At 38.7% G+C, this 26,548-nt stretch overlaps 1 protein-coding gene across 10 annotated transcripts in view; it reads left to right on the top strand.

The window, feature by feature from the left end:
- Positions 1-26,548, top strand: part of rptor (regulatory associated protein of MTOR, complex 1) — a 207,349-nt gene that overhangs the window by 170,370 nt on the left and 10,431 nt on the right. For 2 of the 10 annotated variants that reach the window (XM_049479592.1, XM_049479586.1), the window contains 10 exons: positions 295-398; positions 2,113-2,293; positions 2,456-2,566; positions 8,826-8,931; positions 12,578-12,692; positions 15,600-15,724; positions 15,851-15,952; positions 22,444-22,491; positions 25,115-25,221; positions 25,336-25,463. In XM_049479592.1, the coding sequence (XP_049335549.1) occupies positions 295-398; positions 2,113-2,293; positions 2,456-2,566; positions 8,826-8,931; positions 12,578-12,692; positions 15,600-15,724; positions 15,851-15,952; positions 22,444-22,491; positions 25,115-25,221; positions 25,336-25,463 (1,127 nt within the window). Of the gene's footprint in view, positions 1-294; positions 399-2,073; positions 2,294-2,455; positions 2,567-8,825; positions 8,932-12,577; positions 12,693-15,599; positions 15,725-15,850; positions 15,953-16,058; positions 16,327-22,443; positions 22,492-25,114; positions 25,222-25,335; positions 25,464-26,548 lie in introns of those variants that run through there. The other 8 variants (XM_049479589.1, XM_049479584.1, XM_049479593.1 and 5 more) reach the window with 6 other exon arrangements.

Genomic DNA, 26,548 nt, shown 5'->3' with positions numbered 1-26,548 from the left:
CATCAACTCCAGCTGGGGGGAGTGTGTGTGTGAGCGTATAAATGTGTGTGTGTGTGTGTGTTAGTGGATTTATATTTAAATGTTAGACGTTAGTTTAGTGTCTCCAGCCTGTTTGATGTACTGCAGCGTCCAGGTGCTTTTCTCTTCCCTAAAGAGACGAGTGGGAATAATGCAGGATTATGGGGGTTATTGTACAATAATGCACAAATCTGTGCCAGACCCTACTAATACAGTAATACAATGTAATTTTGTGTGTGTGTGTGTGTGTGTGTTTCCCTCTTTCTGTTCATAAAGGCTACAATGAATGCTCGTCCACAGAAGATTCTGGACTCTGGGTCTCTAACCCAGTCAGCACCGGCCAGTCCAACCAGTAAAGGAACACTCATACACCAAGCAGGGTAAAACACACACAGAGACTTACATACACACACATTAGCCTGGCCTTGTGTTTCTAATAAAGTGGCCAATAAAAGAAAGCACAAAGTAGTGGCCAGTGTGCTGTGAGTGACTGACTAAATTGTATTCAGGCGCTCAAATCTCATGTTAATTGAAGTTTAAGGGTCAACTTTATCTAGCACTCGGTGCTATATCTTTACAACTAAGGCTTTATCTCTGAAAACATTTTGTCCGTCCAGCATGTTTAAACTCTTTTTCATTATTTTTATTATTTTTTATTATTTTATCATTATGTTCTGCATCCAGTCATCCCAACTATGAAGAAAAACATGGAATTATTAAGTAAACAAAAAGTGTTAAACAAACCAGTATATGTTTTATAGTTTAGATTCTTCAAAGTAAGAACCTCTTGCTTAGATGACAACTTTGCACATCTTGACATGTTGAATTTCATGCTTAAATTTCTTGTCTCTTAATGTGTTTGAGAGCATCAGTTGTGAAGTTGTGTAGAGTTAGAGATACAGGTCTACAGTGAATAGTCCTATTTAATGTTCTAATCCATATGATGGCAAGAACTACTCAACTAAGTAAAGAAAAAATGACTTTAAGGAATGACGGTCAGTCGATATAAGACATTTCAAGAATTTTGAAAAGTATTTTCGAGAGCAGTCACAAAGACCATCAAAAACATTATGATGGAACTGGCACTCATCAGGAGTGCTACAGGAAAGGAAGAGCAAGAGTTACCTCTCTTGCACAGGATAAGTTCAGCAGAGTTACCAGCCTCAGAAACCAGTTAACAAATTAACATCACCCCAGATAGGAGCCACCTAAATGCAGCTCCACAGAGTATTTTAATTTGTTTAACACATTTTTAAGTTACTACATGATTCCTTCTGTGTTTCTTCATAGTCTGGATGACTTCAGTGTTCATTTACAATGTAGGAAAAAGCATTAAAAAACATTATTTTTTTTTAGCATTTCTATTAAACCCTTCATCATGTTCAAAAGAATTAAGAGACCACTTCAGTTTCTGAATCATTTTCTCAGATTTTCCTATTTATAGCCATATTGTATGTTTGAGTAAAATAAAGATTGTTTTATTCTATAAACTACGGACAACATTTCTCCTAAATTCCAAATAAAAATATTGCCATTTAGAGCATTTATTTGCAGAAAATGAGAAATGGACGAAATAACAAAAAAGATGCAGAGCTTTCAGACCTCAAATAATGCAAAGAAAACAAGTTCATATTAATAGTTTTCAAGTTTTAAGAGAAATCAATATTTGGTGCAATAACTCCAAATATAGGTTTCAATGACAGTTTTCATGCATCTTGGCATGTTCTCCTCCACCAGTCTTACACACTGCTTTTGGATAACTTTATGCCACTCCTGGTGCAAAAAGTCAAGCAGTTCAGCTTGGTTTGATGGCTTGTGATCATCCGTCTTCCTCTTGATAATATTCCAGAGGTTTTCAGTTTGGTAAAATCAAAGAAACTCATAATTTTTTAATGGTCTTTTATTTTTTCCAGAGCTGTACATACACAATATAACATAATTGCCAAAGCCGCCCTACTTTCTAACTCACTGCTTTTTGCTTTGCATGTTCCTGCTTTGCTTGTAGGTTGTTAACATGCATGTATGTGTGTGTGTTGCTGTGTTTGTTTGTCATAGTACTTCGAATGGAGCCAACCGCTCTCTGTCTCGTTGCAGCGGGTCTCCGCCCATTCCAGGTGTGTCCAGCTCCAGCCTGACCAACGAGGTGCCAAAGCCCCCCACCCGTGATGCTCCACCTACTAGACCTCCCTACACACCTACTCTGGGAACTCAGGGTCCGCCCCATTCACACCAGTTCCAGCGAACACGCAAAATGTTTGACAAGGGACCCGACCAGGTACGGCTCACGTTCCCTTACACTACAGTTTAATTACCAGCGAAGAAGGTCTTTTATTAAACTCTATGGAGGCTGGAGGTGTTTAGTAATCTGTTATAGTATAGAAGTATAGAACAGGTTATTAAATGTGTGTGTGTGTGTGTCTGTATGTGTGTGTTTTAGATGACGGAGGATGGTGAGGAAACCCCTGGACACAGGAATTTCATCAGCATGGCTCTGCAGACCGGACTGTGTGACTGGAGTGCCAAATACTTTGCCCAACCTGTGATGAAGGTAAGATTTCTGTTTTGATTAGCGTCAGCCTTCTGCTAATGAGCTGGGATGATATCAGACTCATGAACATTCTAATCTGACTCAAAAAGTGTATTAGGACTGTTAAGCTCAGTGGAAGAACCAATCAGAATGTCAAAAATCTGAGTCAATATATCAGAGTCATCTGGGGGTGGGACACTACATGTACACTGACATATAGACACAGCCAGAAAGACTCTCAAACTAGCAGAGCCAATTATAAATGTTCATTTTAGCTGAGGGCAGGACAACAGAAAGTCAGCCTCAGTAGAAGAACCAATCAGAGTCTTGGTTTAAGCTGAGAAGCAGGAGATTAGTCAGTCAAACTCAATAGAAGAACCAATCAGAATCTTGGTTTTAATTGGAGGAGGGACAACAGGCAGTCAACCTTAGTAGAAGAACCAATCAAAGTGTTAGTTTCAACTGTGGAGCAGGACAACAGTCAGTCAAACCCAGTAAAAGAACCAATCAGAATCTCAGTTTCAGCTGAGGAGCAGGACAACAGTCAGTCAAACTCAGTAGAAGAACCAATCAAAGTCTCGGTTTCAACTGAGGAGCGGGACAACAAAGAGTCAAACTCATTAAACAAACCAATCAGAGTCTCAGTTTCAGCTGAGGAGCAGGACAACAGTCTGTCAAACTCAGTAAAATAACCAAAGTCTCAATTTCAGATGAGAAGCAGGACATCAGTCAGTCAAACATACTAGAAGTACCAATCAGAACCTCGGTTTCAAATGAAGGTGGGACAACAGGCAGTCAACCTTAGAAGAAGAACCAATCACAGTCTCGGTTTCAACTGGAGGAGCAGGACAGCAGTCTGTCAAACCTAGTAGAAGAACCAATCAAAGTTTCAGTTTAAGCTCAGGAGCAAAACATCAGCCAGTCAAAGTCAGTAGAAGAACTAATCAGAATTTTTAGTTTCAGCTGAGGAGCAGGTACAATTAACAGTCAAACTTAGTAGAAGAACCAATCAGAGTCTCGGTTTCAACTGAGGAGCAGGACAACAGTCAGTCAAACTCAGAAGAAGAACCAATCAAAGTCTCAGTTTCAACTGAGGAGCAGGACAACAGTCAGTCAACCTCAGTAGAAGAACCAATCAGAGTCTCGAGTCCAACTCAGGAGCAGGACAAAAGTCAGTCAACCTCAGTAGAAGAACCAATCAGAGTCTCGAGTCCAACTGAGGAGCAGGACAACAGTCAGTCAACTTCAGTAGAATAACCAATCAAAGTCTCGGTTTCAACTGGAGGAGCAGGACAGCAGTCTTTCAAACCTAGTAGAAGAACCAATCAGAGTTTCAGTTTAAGCTCAGGAGCAAAACATCAGCCAGTCAAACTCAGTAGAAGAACTAACCAGAATTTTTAGTTTCAGCTCAGGAGCAGGTACAATTAGTCAAACTCAATAGAAGAACCAATCAAAGACTCAGTTTCAGCTGAAGGCAGGACAATTAACAGTCAAAGTTTGTAGAAGAACCAATCAGAGTCTCAGTTTCAGCTGAGGAGCCGGACAACAGTCAGTCAAATTCAGAAGAAGAACCAATAAAAGTCTTAGTTTCAACTGAGGAGCAGGACAACAGTCAGTCAACCTCAGTAGAAGAACCAATCAGGACCTCGGTTTTAACTGGAGGTGGGACAACAGGCAGTCAAACTCAGTAAAAAAAAACAATCAGGGTCTCAGTTTCAGTTAAGGAGCAGGACAACAGTCATTCAACCTCAATAGAAGAACCAGTCACAGTTTTGGAGGAGCAGGACAACAAATAGTCAAACTCATTAAAAGAACCAATCAAAGTCTCAGTTTCAGCTGAGGAGCAGGACAACAATCAGTCAAATTCAGTAGAAGAACCAATCAGAGTCTCCATTTCAACTGGAGGTGTGGCAACTGTATTCAAACTCTGTGGAGTAACCAAATAAAGGATCTATAAATCCACAAATGTTCCCAAAACTGTAATAGGAAAGCTTCTCAGGCATTATACAGTGTATTCATAACCATTTAGTCTAATAACTTTTATGAGGATGTGTTTAGTGGTTCAGACACCTGGTACTATTCACCACCACTCTAAACAGATCTGACTGGATTCATTTATCTAAAGCTGTTTTTTTTTTGTTTTTTTTAATCTGTGGAAATTTAACTTTAAGCTGTATGAAATATGAGACACTAGCATAGCCTTGGGGCTTATAGCGTCTCATAATTATCCACTGTTTTAAGAGTTAAAGGGAATAAAATATAGTATGTATATATATTATTAAATGTTATTTGGCAAGACATTTAAAATATAAATGACTTCCTTTTTCTTTCTCTCAGTTCTCTTTCCTAACACTGAGATCGTCGCCTTTGAAGCATCAACATTGGCATTGGTGTTGGTTGTCAATCATGACTAATTATATTATATATAAGATTATATCTAATCGCCCAGTGGGCTAGATCTTGTTTGTTAGTGAAGGCAATCAGCTTGTAGGCAACTAATCCACTCTGGTGGTCTTTCTAATTAAACTTGGATCACTGAATCACTTGGTGCTTCACTACAATCACAATTATTCTTGTTTGTTGTTGAGTTGTTTTTTTCCTATATTATGTTCATGATTTAATATTCACTGACTGACACATAACCTCCTATATCAGTAGACCTCCTGCATCTCCATTGTGCATCTGTGTGCCATTGCAGGTGTGCTGGAGAGGTCGGAGTGTGTTTTATGGTTATGGTTAAGATGGAAAACTTAAGAATGTGTGTGTGTGTGTGTGTCTATTCCTCTCTAAGGGGAGACGATTACTACAGGAACAAAGCTAGCAGAGCCGGCTGTAGATCCTGTATAATTGGGAGCCGGCGCTACGGTTTCATTAATAATGTAGACACACAGAGAGAAAGAGAGAGAGAGGTAATAAAAGAGAGTGGAGAGAGAGAGAGAGAGAGAGAGAGAATAAAGAAAGTTAGAGATGGGGAGGGAGAGAAAGAGAAAGTGAGTAAAGAAAGCATGAGATCGAGAGAAAAGAGCTTGTCTTTTTCATTATCACTGAAACTCTCACTGTTATATCTCTCCCTCTCTCTTGCGCTCTCTCTCCTTCGCTCTCTCTCTCTGTAAAATATTGAGTGCTCTCTGCTGTGGGGAAAGCCTTGCAGAGACGTATTTCTCTGTTCCAACATTAACAGGCTTTGGATTCGGCACCTCAGGGGTATGAAACACCTGCCAGTGTCCAGCACTGCAGAGCTGAGAGTGGGTTTGAAATGAATATAATGTGGCAATCAGAAAATGCACCTTAATTTCCCACTTTTATATAAAGTGGTGTAAAAAATATTTGCCTCCTAGAAGATTTCTTTTGTTTTTGCAATTGTGTCATATTTACATTTTTCTGATTACCAAATAAACTTTAATATCAGACAAAGATAACCTAAATAAACATGAAAAGTCCTTTTTAAATGGAACAAAACTGTCCAAACCAATCTAGCCCTGTGTAAAAATAAAAAGTGTTTGTCCCCATAAATTAACTGTGATTAATCACACTTTTTGGAAAGCTGAGTTCAATTTCACTACTAACCACAACCAGGCCTGATTACTGCCAGACCTGTATAATCAAGAAATCACTTTAATAGAATCTGTCTGACAACATAAAGCAGCTAAAAGATAAAAAAAAAAAGAGAGAGAATGAAGTCATTGATTATCCATCAGTCTGGAAATGTTTACAACGTTATTTCTGAGGCTTTAGGACTCCAGCAGACCACAGTAAAAGCTAATATTCACAAATGGAGAAAACATGTAACACTGGTGAACCTTTCCAGGAGTGGCTGGCTGGCCGAAATTACTGCAAAAGGGCATGGACAACTCATCGAGGAGGTCACAAAACGAACTTTAAGAACTTTAAAGAACTGCAGGTCTCCCTTGCCTCAGTAAAGGTCATTGTTAATGATTCAATAATAAGAAAGAGTCTGGGTGAAAATGGTCTCCATGGGAGAAAACACGGTCCCAAGGCAAAAAACACTGTTGACCAAAAAGAACACGACAGCCCGTCTCACGTTGGCAAAAAAAAAACAAAAAACATCTTAATGATTCCCAGGACTTTGGGTAAATATTCTTTGGACTGACGTGACAAAAGTAGAACTTTTTTTGGAAGGTGTGTGTAGTAGCATTAGTTTAGCTGAAAAAAACTTTAGCAATGCTGCGGGGAGAGAACCTTTAAATTGTATGTGTTAAACATAACCACAGTACACACAACTATAAGCATCTTTTACAGATGCAACGGTGACCTGGCAGTTCCTACAAGTTAGCATGTACAATTTCAAGGAAGTAATAATTAATCACTAGTGGTGTATACCACGGTGTATAGCTGAACCATACAGTCCAGTCATAAAATGGTTTTATGTAGAAACAAAAGTAACATTTCAGTGCTAATGTGGCTAACAATGAATTAAAGCAATGTTGCTGGTTAGCATGCTAACTATCATCCTGCTAACTGACTCTGCAGGTGCTGCTTTCATTCGCGGTTATGTTTAGCACTGTGCAGTTAAACTATGCCTTTAGGCTTAAGTTTAGATCACCAGTCCAGGTAACATAACCTCCCCACCCGATCTGCCTTTGATCGGGTTGCCATGGTAGAGTTTTTTCCTCCTCCTCCTCCTCCTTCTCCTCCTCCTCCTCTTCTTCATCTCTGCTTTTAGACCCATTTTCACCTTCCTGCTTCTCAGCAGAATGAAAAACTCTCAGCTCGTCTTCTTTCGCTCGAGTGAAGCTGTCAAACTCCATCTCGCGGGTTACACTGCTGCAGCGGCAGCTTGCTGAGTGTTTCATATGAGAAGAGTGTGTGTGCGCGCCCGTGTGTGTGTGTGTAACCTCCCTTGCCAGGATTTTAGGTTCCTCCCAGGACCAGACAAGCTTAGAATTTCAATCAGCTGGTGCTGTTTTTTTAATGCTTCGTCAGACGAGTCGAGAAATTCTGCATTAAAAGTGTTTATCAGTTTAATCTGCAGTGAGAGAGTAAAGACTGCATAAGGGATCTTCTTGTACTTCGTTATTGGGCTCTTGTTCAAAGCATTAACAGTAATATTGACTTTATAGTGTCAATATAGTGTTGGCTAGAGACTGAAAGATCAATGGACTGTATAGCTGTATCAGCCCATATTTCTCTATTTAGCTGCCGATCCTTTGAGTCGATCAGATCGTGTTCAGGAGTTAAGGATTACAGCAGCTCTGTTTGAGGCTCACTGTTGGGACTGCTCAGTAGAGTTTATATTCTCTGCCCAATCCTGACCCAATGCAAAACCTGACCTCAGACCAAGTGGTACTGAGATTTCCCACCACTTTCCTTGGGCTTTGTCAGGTGAGGCTCAAAAATATGGTCTGTGAGGTAGGCCTTCGTTCCTTGTTTTTCCACTCAATGTACCTATAAAGCTGCCACCCAGTTGCAGCCAATCGCTTGTAAGCAGCCAGTCAGGGCTGCAGGCTCTCTCCTGGCCAGTCTGGAGTAGTTTATTTTATTTTTTCCCCCCACTATCACAACTATTAACAAACTGTTTATTGCTTAGATCATTTCCATTGTAATTCTTCTGTAAGTAAAACAGGAGTAAAATAGAAAGACATACAGCTCTGGAAAAAAGATGCTTCTCTGATTTTACCTAATTAAAAACCTCTGGAATGTAATCAAGAGGAAGATGGATGATCACAAGCCATCAAACCAACCTGAACTGCATTGTGTAAGACTGATGGAGGATAAAAAGCCAAGATGCATGAAAACAGTGATTAAAAACCAGGGTTATTCCACCAGATATTGATTTCTGAACTCTTAAAAAGTTATGAATATGACACTTGTTTTCTTTGCATTATTTGAGGTCTGATAACTTTGCATCTTTTTTGTTATTTCAGCCATTTCTCATGGCAAATGCTCTAAATTACTATATTTTTATTTGGAATTTGAGTGAAATGTTGTCCGTAGTTTATAGAACAAAACAACAATGTTCTTTTTACTTAAACACATACCTATAAATAGCAAAATCAGAGAAAATGATTCAGAAACTGAAGTGGTCTCTTAATTCTTTCCACTGCTGTATATGCGTTCATGTGCATTGTCTGGTACACTTCCTCAGTCCTGCATGTTTGCAGTATTTTATTTTGTACCATCTGCTCACTCTGTGTACATGTGTGCGTGTAAATAGGTGATTCATATTTGTAGAGGGTGCTGGGGGACTTTTCAGGTATTCCCGAATTAGTTCCCACTCAAGGGAATACAGTTCTCATCTCTCTCTCTCTCTCTTTCACAGATCCCTGAAGAGCATGATATGGAGAGTCAGGTGAGGAAGGAAAGAGAGTGGAGGTTTCTGCGGAATGCTGGAGTGCGGAGACAGAGCCAGCGCATCATCCAAAGAGGTACCACAACTTTACACAACTCTACACAACACTGCACATTTCAACCATACTCAGCACTGTACTTTATAACTCTTCACAACAGTACAAATCATTTAGATACATACTACACATTTCCACAGTACTCTGAATAATGCATCAGATGTACACAACAGTACATTTTATCCAGAGGTGCCACACAACTCTGCACTACACTATATGACCCGTCACAAATTTACATAACTGTACACATCATCCAGAGAGGAACCACACAACTCTACACTGCACATTATGACCCGTGACAACTCTACACAACAGAACATCATCCAGATATATACCACACATTTCCACAGTACTCTCGACAACACATTACAACTCTACACAACAGTACAAATCATCCAGATTCATACCACACAACTCTACACTACACTATATGACCCGTCAAAAGTCTACACAAAAGAACATCATCTAGATACATACTACACATTTTCACAGTAGACTTTATAACGCTTTACAACTCTACACAACAGTACAAATCATCCAGATTCATACCACACAACTCTACACTACACTATATGACCCGTCAAAAGTCTACACAAAAGAACATCATCTAGATACATACTACACATTTTCACAGTAGACTTTATAACGCTTTACAACTCTACACAACAGTACAAATCATCCAGATTCATACCACACAACTCTACACTACACTACACTACATGACCCGTCACAAGTCTACACAACAGAACGTAATAGAGACATCTCCTTACAATGCTACACAACAGTACACATTATCCAAATACATACTACACATTTCCACAGTACTCTGCATAACGCATCAGATCTCTACACAACAGTACATTTCATCCAAAGGTACCACACAACTCAGCACTACAATATATGATGCACTATACACTGCTTTACAACTGCACACAACCGAACACGCCATCCATAGAAATACCACACAACTCCACATTTCACTTTACACAGTTCACTCTACACAACAGTGCACGTTAACCATGAAAAGACTAAGCAGTTCTACATTAGACAATGCTACACAACTCAACAGCATAATATAATACAATATAATACTTTAGAGTACAAATTACTACACAAGTTTGACCAGCACTGTTCTACTGGTACTACAAACTGGTACACACTTTTACACAACTCTACTCAACACTGATTAACTCTACAGACAAATACACATAATTTAGAATCAGAATTTAGCACAATTCTGCACACACTCTGTACAGCTCTACTGTACACCATGCATTTTTTAGCTATAAGAAATTAATTTTCCTTACACTTTGTCAGATGTGAGCTTTAGCGTTTAAATGTTAGTGTAGTTGTTTCATTTTTATCTGCTGAAACCTTTAATATTTCGAAGGCTAACATCCGTTATAGTCATAATAGATCATTAATATAAATTTAAAAGCCAAAATGTGTAATAGTTCAAAAGGTATGGCCCTTTCTCTTCATGATTTTAATTATAAGGCTAGAATTAAGGCCACACCCAAGTCTCTGTTGAGCTCTGAGCTTATGGGTTATTCTGTAGTCGTAGTAGGGAACCATGATTCTGTCCAGTGGGGTATGTGTAAGTAAGTCACGACCGAGACTGCGTGTGTGTGTGTTTGTGGTGTGTGTGTGTCTGTGTGTGTGTTTGTGCAGCTCTTATTCTGCAGGCAGCAGCTTAGTTTCAAACAGAATGGCTAACATGCTTCTCTCTCTCTCTCACACACACATACGCACACTGGCACAGCTGATGGCGTCACAGTGGAGGCTCCCTTTTGCACACACTCATCCTCCTTCATCATCCTCTTTTTTCCTCATCTTTTTCATCCCTCGCTCGCTCTGAAGTTTCCAGTCTGAGGAAAAAGCTCGTTGGGCTGCCCTCATTCAGTCTATCCCAGCTAGGATGTTTGTGTGTGTGAATGAAACAGCAGGACTCTCTCTCTCCTATCTCCAGCCCAGTTTTTCAAACCAAAATTTTGATGTTCTCTCGCTCCACTGGGTCGCTTCTGACGTCACTCTCGTTCCTCAAAGTTTCTCAGTCAGTAGGGAAACTCATCACTCAGACCCAAACACTGTTTAGGCCTCAGCAATACTGCAGGGTACTGACATATAACTTAATCATGTGCTTAATAAGGGCTTTTTATGTTTAATAGAGACGTAATACTTTTAATATTATTGATTCTATTTTATTTGTTTCTGTGGGCTTTCTTTGTGTGTTGAAATTGCTATAACAGACTGTAATACAATATAGCATACATGGTGCTCTGTTATGCTCTATGTCTTTCGTATAATCCATACACTCATTCTGACAGACAATAATACACTACATGAAGCATGGGGGAGCTCTATAATGCTGTATAATGTTCATATGATCTATACACTCAGTCTGACAGACTGTAATATGATACAGCAAAAACCGTGCTATATTATGCTCTGTAATCTTCATATGATCCATTCACTTATTCTGACAAATTGTAGTATAGTACATGAAGCATAGGGGCACTCTTTAATCCTCTATTATGTTCATAGACTCAATACAGTCATTATGACAGACTATGATACACTATATGAAACACAGGCATGCTCTATAATTCTGTATAATGTTTACATAATCCATACATTTATTCTGACAGACTATAATAGACTACAGGAAGTGTAGGGGTGCTCTATATTGCTGCATAATATTCATATAATCCACACAATTATTCTGTTAGACTGTAATACAGGGTTTCCTTGGGTCCTTTGAAAGTCTTAAATTAAAATCTTGATAATTAAGTTCTTAAATTGTCTTAAATTTACTGTAAATTTACTGTAGGTATTATTTTTAGATGGTGCATTTTATGCAGGTGGGAAAGCACATACTAACATTAGTGGCGAGTTACTGGGGAGTTAACTATGGTTAGTGGAGAGCTAGCTAACATTATTGGGGGTAGAACTAAGGTTAGCGTAGAACTGGCTAATATTAACCTCAATCTAGCGAACGTTTCTGGGGAGAGAACTAAAGTTAGCGTAGAGCCAAATAACATTAACGGCGAGCTAGCTAACGTTACTAGGGAGAGAGCTAAGGTTAGCAGAGTTAACATCAATGGTGAGCTGGCTAACATTACTGAGGAGAGAACTATAGTTAGCATAGAGCTAGCTAACATTAGCAGAGAGCTAGCTAGAGTTAACAGGGAGAGAACTAAGGTTAGCTGAGGTATAATTAGCGGAGAGCTAGCTAACATACTAATGTTAGCGGAGAGTTAGCTACGTTACCGGAGAGAAAACTAGAGTTAGCTGAGTGCTAACATTAGCAGTGAGCTAGCTAACATGTTCTGCATCAATACCAAATCAATAACAAATGTGAAACTTTTTTTTCTACTTATTTTCTACTTAACAAGTTATGGCTACATTTTTGGGCCTTAAATTGTATTTACTGAGGTCTTAAAAAGGTTTTAAAAAGCATTAAATTTGACTTTTAAAATGGAGCAAGAACCCTATAATACACTACATATGTGTAGAGGGCACTCCTTAATGCTTTATTATGTTCATATAATACACTACAGGAAGCATAGAGGTGCTCTATAATGCTCTGTACTCTTCAAATGAACTGCATGCTCATTCTGATAAAGTGTTGTTGGTACTCAGACTCTTTATATTCATCTTGTTGTAGGAATTACCCGACTGGACGATCAGATCTTCATAAACAGAAACCCTGGAGTGCCTTCAGTAGTAAAGTTCCACCCGTTTAATCCGTGCATCGCAGTGGCGGACAAAGACTCCATCTGGTGAGTTATGCTGGGGTTTTTATCTCTGCTCTGTACTTTAGTGAAAGTTAACTACAGGATAACAGTGGTTCATACAGTGTCAGAAACAATACATCAGCTGGAAGATGAAGATTATTTAACTTATGTACAGTACCACAGACTGCTTTCACACAGACTGAGAAATGCCAGTTCTGGCATGGGATGCGAATGGGGGTGGTATAAGCTTTTGAAAATGACCTGCTGTATTTTTTGCACTATAAGGTGCATTTAAAATTATTTAATTATCCCAAAAATCGTCAGTGCGCCTTTTAATCCAGTGCTTTTTATGTATACATTTTACTAGTCAGGTTGTAAGGAGCAGTAAAACCACTCCGGAGTTTCATTTTAGTTCTCCAGCACCGTAGCTGGAGTAGCATTGTCATTAGCTGCTAATCGCTATGTCCCCATTCAGAGGTGAGTATTATCAGCCTGTAGCCTGCTGCTAATCCCGGCTAGCACTGTTGGAGTAGCATTAGCATTACCTGCTAACAGTGCTCGCTATTTCCCAGTTCAGAGCAGAGTATTATCGGCCTGTATCCTGCTGCTAACCCCAGCTAGCACTGCTGGAGCAGCATTAGCATTACCCGCTAAGCGTGCTCGCTATTTCCCTGTTCAGAGGTGAGTATTATCGGCCTGTAGCCTGCTGCTAACCCCGGCTAGCACTGTTGGAGTAGCATTAGCATTACCTGCAAACCGTGCTCGCTATTTTCCTGTTCAAAGGTAAGTATTATCGGCCTGCTGCACACGGTTAGCCTCTAATGCTCCAGTCTAATCTAAGCTTACTGTAAGTAAACGAAAGCACTTTACTCATCCAAATAGTTTTCAGGAGAGAAATCTGCGTAGATTAACATCCAGCACTCATTTGACTTTAAAAGAAAGTCTTTTTTATTAGTTTTGTTTACTTATGTATGAAAATAGACCAGAAAATAGACAATTATTGCTAGTGCACATTATAATACAGTGCGCCTTAGAGTGCAAAAATATGGTAATTAGGAGAGACAACTGGGAGAAATTGGGGGGGTAGGTATAAAATCATATTGTAAAAAGTTGTTTTTGAAGCATTTCTTTCTTATTTTGGTCCATTCAATATAATATTCTGATACAATTAAACAAATTTGCAATATTCACATTATGCCAAAAAAAGTGAACAACAAAAATTGAGATGCTAAATTTTTGTGACAGCGACAAATATGTAGGTTACAAATACAGAATCACACACACACACACACACACACTTCACTCACTCCTTCAAAAACAGGGTGACCTATATCAGTCCCTGTAAACATGTCGCTGACACAGTTCCTCAGTAGGAAGACCCTAATTGACACACACAGATGAAACTCACGCACTCAGAGGATTTGAGGCTGTACACACCAAACACGATGCAAATAAACAACCTGAAGCTCAGAAATCTTCAGAAGACATTTTTTCACATCAAACCAACACGCACCAGCTGGACTGAGTTTTTCAGGGTTGAGCTTTGACTGTGTTATTCGCATCACAATCAGAGAATAAGCAGGTAGAACATCTCCCAGTCAGAAGACATCCTTTACTCCTCACACAGCAGGACAGCTGTGATCAGACCCTGAAAGATCCTGAGGAGCTGAGACTTCAGCAGCACCTTCACCTCCAGTTCAGAAGCTTCAGCCACCAGAACTTTAACTCTAAGCTGCTTCACAAAGCAGAACACAGAGACAACTTTTCCTGAAGTTTGTTAGGATGTTCTTGTCTCATGGATGATTTCCATCATTGTCATCATGTCAGCTGAGTGAACATCACCTAAAAATGCTCCAGGCTTTTTATTAACATGTTCTTAGTCGTCTACAATTTAATTTAGTACTATTTTTGTTTGACAAATAGATTAATTAAAAATGTCTAAATGTCTAAAATGCTAGTCTAAAAAGTGCATAAGTGAAATAGATCATTTTATTATTCAATAAATATGTTAGTCATATACTATATTCACATAAGCATTGGGACATCATCTTACGTATAGTGTCTTTGGAAATGAAGGCTATTATAAAGGCTTCTTTTATTGGAGTTACTGTCTCTATTGTCCATAGAAGGCTTGTCACTTAATTTTGCAGCAATGTTTTTGAGTATTAAGTATTAACTTCTGCCCCAGAGAGTCCTATTCTTCGGCAGTAATATAGGGAATAAACAAGCTGTGCACATTTGCACATCTGTGTCAACAATAGGTGTTTCTTAAAATAACAGAATGCATTCAAAAAAGCAGAAGAAGAGAAGCTTGAAGTGACAGAATGTACATTTATAAAACTATAGTTTACAACAAGGTTGATTAAAATGATTTAAATCTGAAAAATGTGGTTGCTTTGGAGGAAGGCGAAATAATGTGTATTTGTTATTCATTATACTTTATTTCTGTAATTCAGTTAAAAATGTGAAACTTATATGTTATATAGATGTATTACACACAGAGTGATCTATTGTAAGCATGTATTTCCATTACTGTTGATGAATATGGTTTACAGGCATTGAAAACCCAAAAATCAGTGTCTCCGAAAATTAGAATATTATATAAGACCAATTGGTACTTTTGGCAGTGTGGGCAGTGTGCCAAGTCCTGCTGGAAAATGAAATCTGCATCTCCATAAAAGTTGTCAGCAGAGGGAAGCATGAAGTGCTGTAAGATTTTGTGGGAAAACACTGCACTGAATTTGGACTTGATAAAACACAGTGAATCTACACCAGCAGATGACATGTCTCTCCAAACCATCACTGATTGGTGGAAACTTCACACTAGACCTCAAGCAGCTTGAACTGTGTGTGTCTCCACTCTTCCTCCAGACTCTGCTCCCTTGATTACCAAATGTATACATGTATAAATATATACATATATATATGTATTTTGTGTGTGTGTGTGTGTAGTTTCTGGGATTGGGAGAAAGGTGAGAGGTTGGATTATTTCTACAACGGCAACCCTCGCTACACACGCATCACAGCCATGGAGTACCTCAATGGACACGACTGCTCCCTCCTCCTCACAGCCACCGGTCAGTTCAAGTCTAAAATAATATAATTATATTACAGGATGGGTTATAAGAGTTGATTTTTAGGGATAATATTTAATATTATAATATAATGTTATGATCTATGTTTTTTTCTGTATCTGGTTGCAGATGATGGGGCTTTGCGCATCTGGAAGAATTTTGCAGACCAGCGGAATCCTGAGATGGTGACGGCGTGGCAGGGGCTTTCTGACATGCTGCCCAGCACTCGAGGTTGGTGAGAACACAAACACTTTCACACACACTCTTACAATCTCAATCTCAATCCCAGTCACCCCTGTTAACTGATTTTGCATCGTCTCATCCCTCATGCTGTCAGTGTTGGGAAAAGCGTGTCGGAAATGCAGCACCAGTTGGGAGAACCAGGGCTGCTCTGGTACGGAAGCAGATGGTGCTTTATTCAGTAGTAAAAGTGCAGCAGTAGCTCAGTGGCTTTAACTGTAGAACATTTTGTTGCCCTTTGCTGTGTTTAAACTAAAAGACCACCTGGGTAGGAGTAGATTTCCCAAATATGTCCAATTTGTTTTACTTCTGTAAAGTTTCTGTTGCTCCTCTATATAATTATGCTTACTGCATTTGTCTGTATCCTTACCCAGACCCTTTTTCATTTACGGAGTCTTACACAAGAAGAATGTTTCTTCTCGTTATTTTTGTTGTATTGTGATTGTGTGATACACCTTTCTCTTTTCTAAATGTATTACAGATATCAACGGTGCATCTGTTTATTTCTAAATTAGGTTCTGTGTTTTTCACAATATAAGGTGCACTTAAAATACTTTAATTTTCCTAAAAACCATCAGTGCGCCTTTTAATTCGATGCACCTTATGTATGAATTTTATCAGTCAGGTTGTAAGAAGCCGTTAAGCCACTCCACTGAAGTGCAGCATTATACAGGAGTTTCAGTTTAGTTTAGTTCTCTAGCACCAAAGCTGCGGCAGTATTAGCATTAGCCGCTAACTTTCTTGCTAATGCTAATGGCTAGCTCTTTCAACATTCAGAGGTGAGTATATATATATACAGTAGTCTGCTGCTACCCCCGCTAGCAGTGCTGGAGCAGTATTAGCATTAGCTGCTAACCGCGCTAACAGCTAGTTCTTTTGCCCCTCAAAGGCGAGTATTATGGGACTGTAGCCTGTACTTTGAATATATATATATATATATATATATATATATATATATATATATATATATATATATATATATATATATATATAAATGTAATGTAATGTAAATGTAATATATATATATATATATATATATATATATATATATATATATATATATATATATATTACATTACATTTACATTACATTACATTTGGCAGACGCTTTTGTCCAAAGCGACTTACAATAGTCAAGTACAATGTAAAATAAGTTTAAAGGAAAAACATCTTTGGATAGGGATAAAAGGAGGACAAAGGGGAATAATAGGATAGAGGAGTGAAGGAGGGGAAGAAGGAAATGAGGTTAGAAGTAGTTAGTGTGTTAGAGGTGTTAAGAGAGTAAGTGCTCTTTGAAGAGCTCTGTCTTCAGGAGTTTCTTAAAGATAGTGAGAGATTCTCCTGATCTGGTAGTGGAGGGTAGTTTGTTCCACCATTGGAATATATATATATATATATATATATATATATATTTATTTTTATTTTTTAAGAATTACAGTTTTGTTTGACCGACAGTACTACACTGAGAACCCTGAGTGTTCCCTTAAGCCGAGGCGATATTAGCTAGCAGTTCATCCCACATAGCTAGTTTTAACACGGTAAAAACGCAGGCTACAGTCCGATATACTCTCCTCTGAATGGCGGAAGATCTAGCGTTAGCACGGTTCGTGGCTCATGCTAATACTGTTCCAGCAGTGCTGGCCAGGGGGTTAGCAGCAGACTACTGGCCGATAATACTCACCTATGAGCGGTGAAAGAGCAAGCACTTAGTTACAAGCTCACAGTTAGCAGATAATGCTAATGCTGCCAAAAGGGTGCTAGCCGAGGCCAATAATACTCAGAATGACAAAAGACCCAGAGTTTAGCGCGGTTAGCGGCTAGTGCTAATACTGCTCCAGTCTCGAGTCTCGGTGCTGGAAAACTAAACTGAAATTCCTCTATAATGCTAATTTTAGCAGAGTTGTTTTACTGCTCCTTACAACCTGACAGGTAAAATTCATACATTAGGTGCACTGCATTATAAGGCGCAGGAAAAATTCAAGGATTTCAAGTGCACCTTATTTCAGACCTTCAGAACCGGAATTGCCCACCCCTGTTTAAGGTCTAAAGCCAATATGTTTGGTTTAAGACCTGGAGCTGATTGATTTTAATGTGAGTTATATGCAAGCCAAAATTCCTAACATTTTTTTTTACATTTGCATATGCTGGATATTTTTTTTCATTCATTTCAGCACAATCGCTGCAGATTTCTGGTCAATTAAACCCAATTATATTCACTGTTCTGCACACAGAGACAGACAGTCAGCACTGCAGGTTGCTTCATAACGAAGAACAAGAAGCTCCTCGGATTACCATCACCCACAGGAGAGCTGACACACTCCACTATTATAGGAGCTGATCTCGGAACTGTCACTTATAGCTTCTAACCAGCGCCATCGCTGAGGTGCCCTGATCTGATCTCAGGACCTGATCTGAGATCTGTTTAGCGTCCCGGCATGCACAACAACAACACGTCTTTAGTTGTTTTAGTGGGCGGCCAACCCAGAATAATTCATATGAAAATAGTAGGGATGTAATGATAGTGTATATTGATGGCTGAAAAATATTTAATGGTCAAGTTGGATGAAAAAACAAACAGTGCTGTTTAACCATTTGCTATTTATAGGTATATGTTTGAGTAAAATAAACATTGTTGTTTTATTCTAAAAAACTACAGACAAGATTTCTCCCAAATTCCAAATAAAAACATTTAGAGCATTTTTTTTGCAGAAAATGAGAAATGGCTGAAATAATAAAAAATGCAGAGCTTGCAAAGAATATAAGTTTATGTTCATAAAGTTTTAAAAGTTCAGAAATCAATCACAATCACAGGTTTTATGCATCTTGGCATGTTCTCCTCCACCAGTCTTACAGACTGCTTTTGGATAACTTTATGCCACTCCTGGTGCAAAAATCCAAGCAGTTCAGCTTGGTTTGATGACTTGTGATCATCCATCTTCCTTTTGATTATATACCAGAGGTTTTTGGTTTGGTAAAATCAAAGAAACTCATAATTTTTAAGTGATCGCTTATTTTTTCCAGAGCTGTAAGTTTTAATTGGATTTTGCTGATGTTTGGTGATGCTGGTTAAGAAGGCTGGTCATGCATGTCGTGCTGTTTGTTCTTACTTTTTGATCAGTTATGCTTGTAAAGAACATTTTGTTTCTCAGCAGGGCTAGTAAATTTAAGCTAACTATGGTTAGCTAACTATAACTGACCTTAGCGACTTGATACGTAGTGATGACATAGCAATTGACACATTAATACAGTATCTGATGATTTCTTGATTAAATTGTGTTTGTCTTACATTAGCTTTAACTGCTTTCTGTATTTATATAGCTAAAGAATTCTTACAACTTTCTTACTTGCCATGATGGTCTTACTGCATTGTATTAGCGCATATTTATTTTATTTTCTTCATTTGATTACCTGTCAAAAAATGACAAAAATGTTTTGCAAATAGTTGCTTTTCTCTTTTTCTTTTTTAATTTTCCATGTTTATGTGGACTCATTTACAGCAACCCCCTCTTTAATCAAGCCCCTGTTATGCCCTGAAACTCTCAGCCAGCCGTTTCCTCCCTCCTGCTACGGGCTCTTCAGAAGCTCTTCTCCGTTCTTTTGCTTTTTTGTGTCTTTTAAAGTGTTGGTAACAGGATTCTGCCCTCGAAAGTGGAACGCAAGATGCCTGTCGGTTTCTTCAGCATGACACATTTTACATTCCTCCAGACTCTCCCGCTCTCTCTCTCTCTCTCTCTCTCTCTCCCTCACTGTGTCAAAGTGAACTAGAGCAGTATTTGAGTCCCAGTCCAGGGGAATTCCTTCAAACTTCCTGCAGTGTTCCCCTGCTCTGAGGACGCCTCAAAACTAGGCTAGTCATAAACAACAACAAGTTAGCAACTATGCTAATGTAAGCTTGATTACAAAGCATTATTGGATAACACAGACTAAAAAGTAGGTATTGTGATGATATACACTTAGAGAGCTATACACTTAGAGAGCTATTGTCTCTCATAATAGTGAATATATACATTAGTAACACTCTAAATGTAGGTATTGTTATATACACTTCTTTTTTATTATCTTTTTTTAATACATATATTTAATTACGTAATTTTAAACTTTAAGGTTTCTAAGCCAAAGATGGTTCATTTTTTTCAGTCCTGTTACCAAAACGTATGTGACATTTAAAAAGCATGTTTAAAAACAAGTCGACTAATTCCTTTAATTTTCTTTCAAGAAAATGGTTGACAGTATGTTCAAATATTTGATATTAATGACAAAAACATTTTTATATTTTCAAGAAGACCCATCCCTGAACTAAATCAAATTTATTATCATGCAATTTATTAAACAAATGGATAAAGGATCAACCAAAAAAGTGGTTTACACTAACTAATAAATCAATAAACCATGGGACAATACAGGTATTCACTCCTGTTACTGGAATTCACTCATTTCTGTTTCTTTTTATGTTTTTTAATGGAACAGGAATGTGTTTTTAGCATAGAACATTAAAATTGCTCAATGGCAGCTATGCTAATAGCATGAGGACACTGAGCACATTCTTGTGATTTCCCCAAAATGTGTATTTTAAAAATAAACAAATAAGATCTAAGAATTAATTTAGGTACCAGGAATGAGTGTTGAGATTGACCTCCTCAGTTATAATGTACAGTTAGAGAGTGGGGACAGGTAACAAATACTATTTTTTTAGTGTTCCAAGTAGTTTTTATTAATATGTTTTATTTACATATCTTACTTTTTGCTATTTGATCAATGTACAAATCAATATGCTTATCAATAAAATGTATAATATATATTAATAACACTTTAAATGTAGGTATGTATTGTTATATACTCTGTTACAGACTCTCATTAAGCTACTGTCTCTCTCTCACACACAGAGTCACTTGCTGCTGAAGTGTGTGTGCAGCTCTAGCCTCAGGCTTTCTGATCAGATTTTAGACGTTAGCTCCAGGAGAAGGCAGAAGTAGTTTAAAATTCATGGAGAAGTTTTCAGGAAAGTGAGGGTGAGAGTGAGAGAGCGAGAGAGTTCTGTGGGCTATGGTTTGGAGGGAGCTGCTCTGTAATTGGCAGATGTCTTGCTGAGAAACCACTGGCTTGTTCGCACTTTCACTCCTGCTGTGTGTGTGTGTGTGTGTGTGTGTGTGTGTGTGTGTGTGTGTGTACATGTATGTGTGTGTGTATTTGAAAGCTTATACTGTATATATAGGGCATTACATTACATACAAATATATGTGGATATATATATTACATGTCTATGCTTTATATATGTCGGTTTCACAGAATTTGACAATTTATATTACCCTAATTTACCCAACTCATTTGATTAGGCACATGTAGGAGTAACAAAGCACTACATAAAATAAAAAATCTAATTGAATGCGAGTCTTAGGAGTTTAGAAAGCCAAAATGTTTAAACCAAAATCTATGCATATTTGACGCCATATATTGATACATCACCATCAAACGATAAAATATATCACAGTATCCATATATTATCTCACTAGATAATAGACAGTATTCCCTCATAAGCCCTATCCAAACGGGATTAGTTTCTCAGGGGAACGTCTGTGAAAAATATTTCACACTTCTACTCAGTGATAAAACTCTTGCACCCGGACTGCAGTTGAAAAAAACATGACCTCACGTTCAGTAGCTCCTCCATTTCCACTCACTGTTGTGTCCAAAGTGTAATTTCGGTGCGTGGCAGCGGACAAATAGCTATTTTATTAAACACAAGGTGACGAAACTTAGAGATGTCAATCTGGACAGGACTAAAATTACTGAAGGACCACAGAGTTCAGTGAAAAACAGTAGGAAATTCAGCCCGTAATGTCTAAGAAAAACACGCACGTGGTCGTTCCAGACCACGTAAAATCACAGAGGACCCCAATAAAAGAGAAAATTACCCCAGGACCCCCTGAGAAACTAATCCCGAGACTTTAGATGCTCCATGATATGTGCAGAACTTTCGCAAGCCACATATGTTCCCTCTAAATTGGCATTTTTAAGAAGGATAATGCTCGTCCACACAAAGCAAGCGTTCCCAGGAAATGTCTTTGCCAGACCGCAATGCTTTTTTGGCCGCAAAACCGTTCTTTATTATATTTCACGGCATTACATACTCCTAAATAAGGAAGTATCAGGAATGATGTATTTATATAGATAACTTTCACAGAATTGGACAACTAATGTGCTTCAACTGAGGAAAAAAAATCAACCTGAAGAAATGGACCTGTAACGGGGCCAGTCAGTTTAGAGAACCTGTTTCTTAGATTATTACATGCATCTAAACATACGGGGCAAATTATTGATATAACTGACACAAAAAAAAAGTTATATGTGTAAAAGAAAAAGTGTGTGTGTGTGTCTGCTAACGCAGTGGTGTCCTCTGGCTGGTGTACTGACCTCCCCTGCTTTTTCCCTCTTTCTCTCTCTCTCTCTTTCTTTCTCTACCTCTCCCTTTCCTCCTCTAACAGGTCTTGCTCGGCGGGTTTCAATCTATCTTGACAGAAGTAAACAGGGAGGTGAGTGCTTTCTCTCTCTCTCTCTCTCTCTCTCTCTCTCTCTCTCTCTCTCTCTCTCTCTCTCTCTCTGTCTTTTGTCCCAAGCTCTTGTTCTGTTCAGTGGTGCTGCTTTTTTTTTTCACCAGCGGGCCGCACTTCTAAACTCACACTGTTCTGCACGTTTTCACGCACAGAAAAATTTATCTGATTCACTGCCTTTTTCCTGTTTTACACTGTTCATTTTAATTAATTTCAGTTTATATATATATTTGTAATTTTTTTTTATCTATTTATTTATTTATTTGGATTGGTTGGGTCCATTATATGGTTCTTCAAGGACTAGAACATGGATTTTTTTTTTTTTTTGCGTCATCCTAGCGAGCCACTGTGACAGTGTTATTTGTTCACTGTAATTTGTATATTATATGTATGCAGTACATCATTTGTGTTATATATTATTACTTTTAATGTTTCCCTTTGTCCTATAGGTTTTTCGCATTTTATTTTACGTGTATAAATTAGTCAGATTTATCATTTAAACTGTTACTTTCAAAATGTGACATTTACATCCCATTGCAGAAACTAGGCTACAAAAGCAAAAAAAAAAGTTTAGAATATTTTGTTGGTGTTATACAGTGTATTCAATTCAACTCATAGTAATCAATCAACCAGACATCAGATTATATCTTTATTAAGGTTTATTAAGAATTTGGAAAATAATAAATGAATTAGGTGCGAAAAGCTTAAAGGAGAATTCTGGTGTAAAGTAGACTTTGGGTGTAGTAAAACATGATAAAGAGACACTTTATCAAGTTTTACTTCACCTAAAGTCAATTTTACACTGAAGTTTAAAACTCCTTAAATGTCTCCAAACCATATTGCTTGTAGAGCAACTCCAGGCTCTGTACTGCGATTCAGTCTGTGTATAAGACTGATTTTATTAATGAGCGATTCATACAGCACTGAGAACCTTCCACAATCGTCCTGTTATTCAGATCTGCATCCTCTGTGTGTGTGTGTGTGTGTGTGTGTGTGCGTGTGTGTTTGTGTGTGGAGTTGGTTTGTGGGTTTTTGAGTGACAGTGAAAGTGCTGAAAGTAGGGCAGCTGTGTGTGTGTGTGTTGGCTCTGGAAAAGTGGGTCCTGATCCATATAAGTTGTGCAGTGTGTGTACATTTTGGAGTGTAGCAGATTGGAATGAATGAATAAATGAATAAAAGTGTGTAACTGAGTGAAATAACTCATACTGTAGTGAATTGGGTGTAAAAATTCACATTCAGAGTGATGGGCAGTCACTTCAGCACACTAAGGGCAGGTCAGGGTTAGGTGCCTTGTCTGAGCTTGCTGGTTCAGGGGATTGAACCGGGAGCGAGTGCGTGTGCGAAGTGAAGTGAGCAAGTGATGAAGAGAAGCTGAAAGAGAAAGGGAGATGAGAAAAAGAGATGAATGGCAAAAACTGGATAGATAAAAAAGTGAAGGAGACGGGAAGATGGGAAAGAGAAAGATTGAAGAAAAATTAGGAGATACAGGTTTAAAAGATGGAGAAAGAATAATGGCAGAGAAATGTGTCATTGAGAGAGAGAGAGAGAGAGAGAGAGATCACTCTGTGAAAAATGGGCCCAAACCCACACTGCTGTCTTTAGCCTTCGCTTTTTGCGCAGTGGCATTCATGTGATTGGCACACACAGTAGCCCACCAGCATCTATTAAAAAGGAGATTTTTAGGCTTTGTGAGTTTGCAGAGGTCTTAAACCTTTACATACTTTTAAGCCCTGTCCGGATGGGATTCGTTTCTCAGGGGGTCCTGGGTTAATTTTTCTTTTATGGGGGGGTGGGGGTCCTCTGTGATTTTCTTCCCGTCCAGATCGGCCATGTATGTGTTTTTCTAAGTTGTCTTCTAAGAAAATTAAAGACTGAATTACCATTGTTTTTGCTGAACTCTGTGGTCCTCCGGTAATTTTGGTCACGTCTCTGAGTTTCTTTACCTCGCGTGTAATAAAATAGCTATTTGTTCACTGCCACGTGCTGTAATTACACTTTGGGCGTGTGACTGGAAATGGAGGAGCTACTGAGCACAATGTCATGTGACAGAGAAAGCAAAAAAACTCAGTTTGAGTTTGCAGAGGTCTTGAACTTGTACATACTTTTATTCACTGAATCGTCAAGGTAAAATAGCTGTAGTTTCTCCCAGGAATGTTGCCTCTGGAATGCTACAGGGGTTTAGTCTCTGAGCCCTTTTACCTTTTCACTCCCTGTGTGTTTTTTATGTCTGAAATGAATAAACACTTCAGATTGTATTCAGAGAGCATATTTGACAATCATGCCCTGGAGGACTTCTCACTTTTTTCAGATGAGAATGCAAGTGTACCTGCATGTGTGTGTGTGTGCGCGTGTGTGTGCGCGCGTGTGTGTTCAGTATGGGCAGGAAGCAATAGCCAGGAGGTGGTGATGGGTTCACAGAGGAGCAGGATGGCAGTAAGGGAATAAAATGTGAGCAGATGTCACGGCAGGATTGTGTGACTCAGAACACGCGTTGTGTGTTCCGTCAGTGTGAGATCAGCAGGAAGTGATGACATATTTTTTTGTGTGCGTCTGTGTGTGTGTAATTAATAACACTCTTATGTGTGTGTGTGTGTGTGTGTGTAAGGTGCAGGTATGGTGGTGGACTGGGAGCAGGAGACTGGACTCCTCATGACCTCTGGAGATGTTCGAGTGGTCCGCATCTGGGACACAGAGAGGGAGATGAAAGTTCAGGTATACTGTCAGTGTCTTACATTTATGGACACCCCTTCTAATGAATGCAGTCAATTCACAGACTGATTTGATTTTCTTGGCACAGACTGAATATACGTGTGTGTGTGTGCACAGGATATACCAACGGGGGCTGACAGCTGTGTGACGAGTCTGTCGTGTGACCCACAGCGCTCTCTGGTGGTGGCAGGGCTGGGAGACGGTTCTGTGCGAGTGTATGACCGAAGGATGGGCCCAAATGAGTGGTGAATCAAATTCTACTGATCTTTATGAAGAATCAGCTTAATGAATCACTGATACAGAATCTCTCTGAAGCACTAAGATAAATAAATGACCCACAGACAGAATCTGAATGAATCAGAGGTCATCTGACACTCAATATCTTGCTGTGTGTGTGTGTGTGTGTGTGTGTTTAAGGCAGGGAATAGTCGGTCAGTGCTGATGTATAGTTTGGATTACATGACAGAACACACTACTGTATGCTCACAACACTCTTTACATTACTCACTGCTGAGACAGCGCTGTGCTCTAAATCTGAGCTCCTCACGCTCATCTCTCACACGCACACTAATGTGGGGGGCCTGCTGCTGTTTGGGGTTTGACACTTTGTCATCATACTTACGCTCACTCGCTCTCTCACACACACACGCACGCACACACACACCATGAGAAAGCATTGTAATTAAGCTATAAAACGGCCCATGAATCTTTAAATAATGCTAATTCAGATTCTCCCTGAGGCTCCGGCATTTTCCACCTCTCAATCACAAACATGTGCTCCCTAAACTTCTGTTTTTCATCTCTCTCTCTCTCTCTTTCTTTCTCTCTCTCTCTCTTTCTTTCTCTCTCTCTCTTTCTCTCTCTATTCCTGCATGGACACAATTTACTGGGATAAGCTCATGCTTTACATTGCTGCCATTTTCTATGAAACTATAGGAATATTTAATATAATGTTAAATGCTTACCTTTTTACGCTTTTCTGCTTTCTCTCTTTCTTTCTTTCTTTCTCTCTCTCTCTGTCTCTCTCTCTATTCCTCCATGTACATCATTTACTGGGATAAGCTCTTGCTTTATATTGCTGCAATTTTCTGTGAAACTATAGGAATATTTAATTTAATGTTAAATGCTTACCTTTTAACCCTTTTCTGCTCTTTCTCTCTATCTCTATCTCTCTCACACTGCCTGTCCTATAATTTATTTGTAAGAATATCTAAGTATAAAATGTGGGTAAATCTGAAATCAGCAAGGCAGTTTAAAAAAAAAAATGCATATGCTGCATGTTTTTTTTGCTCTACAAAAATGACTAGTTATTATTTGCATAATTATATTA

This window comes from Astyanax mexicanus, chromosome 5, assembly GCF_023375975.1.
Source record: "Astyanax mexicanus isolate ESR-SI-001 chromosome 5, AstMex3_surface, whole genome shotgun sequence".
NCBI classification, from domain to species: domain Eukaryota; kingdom Metazoa; phylum Chordata; class Actinopteri; order Characiformes; family Acestrorhamphidae; genus Astyanax; species Astyanax mexicanus.
This window is presented reverse-complemented; position numbering and strand designations above follow the sequence as displayed.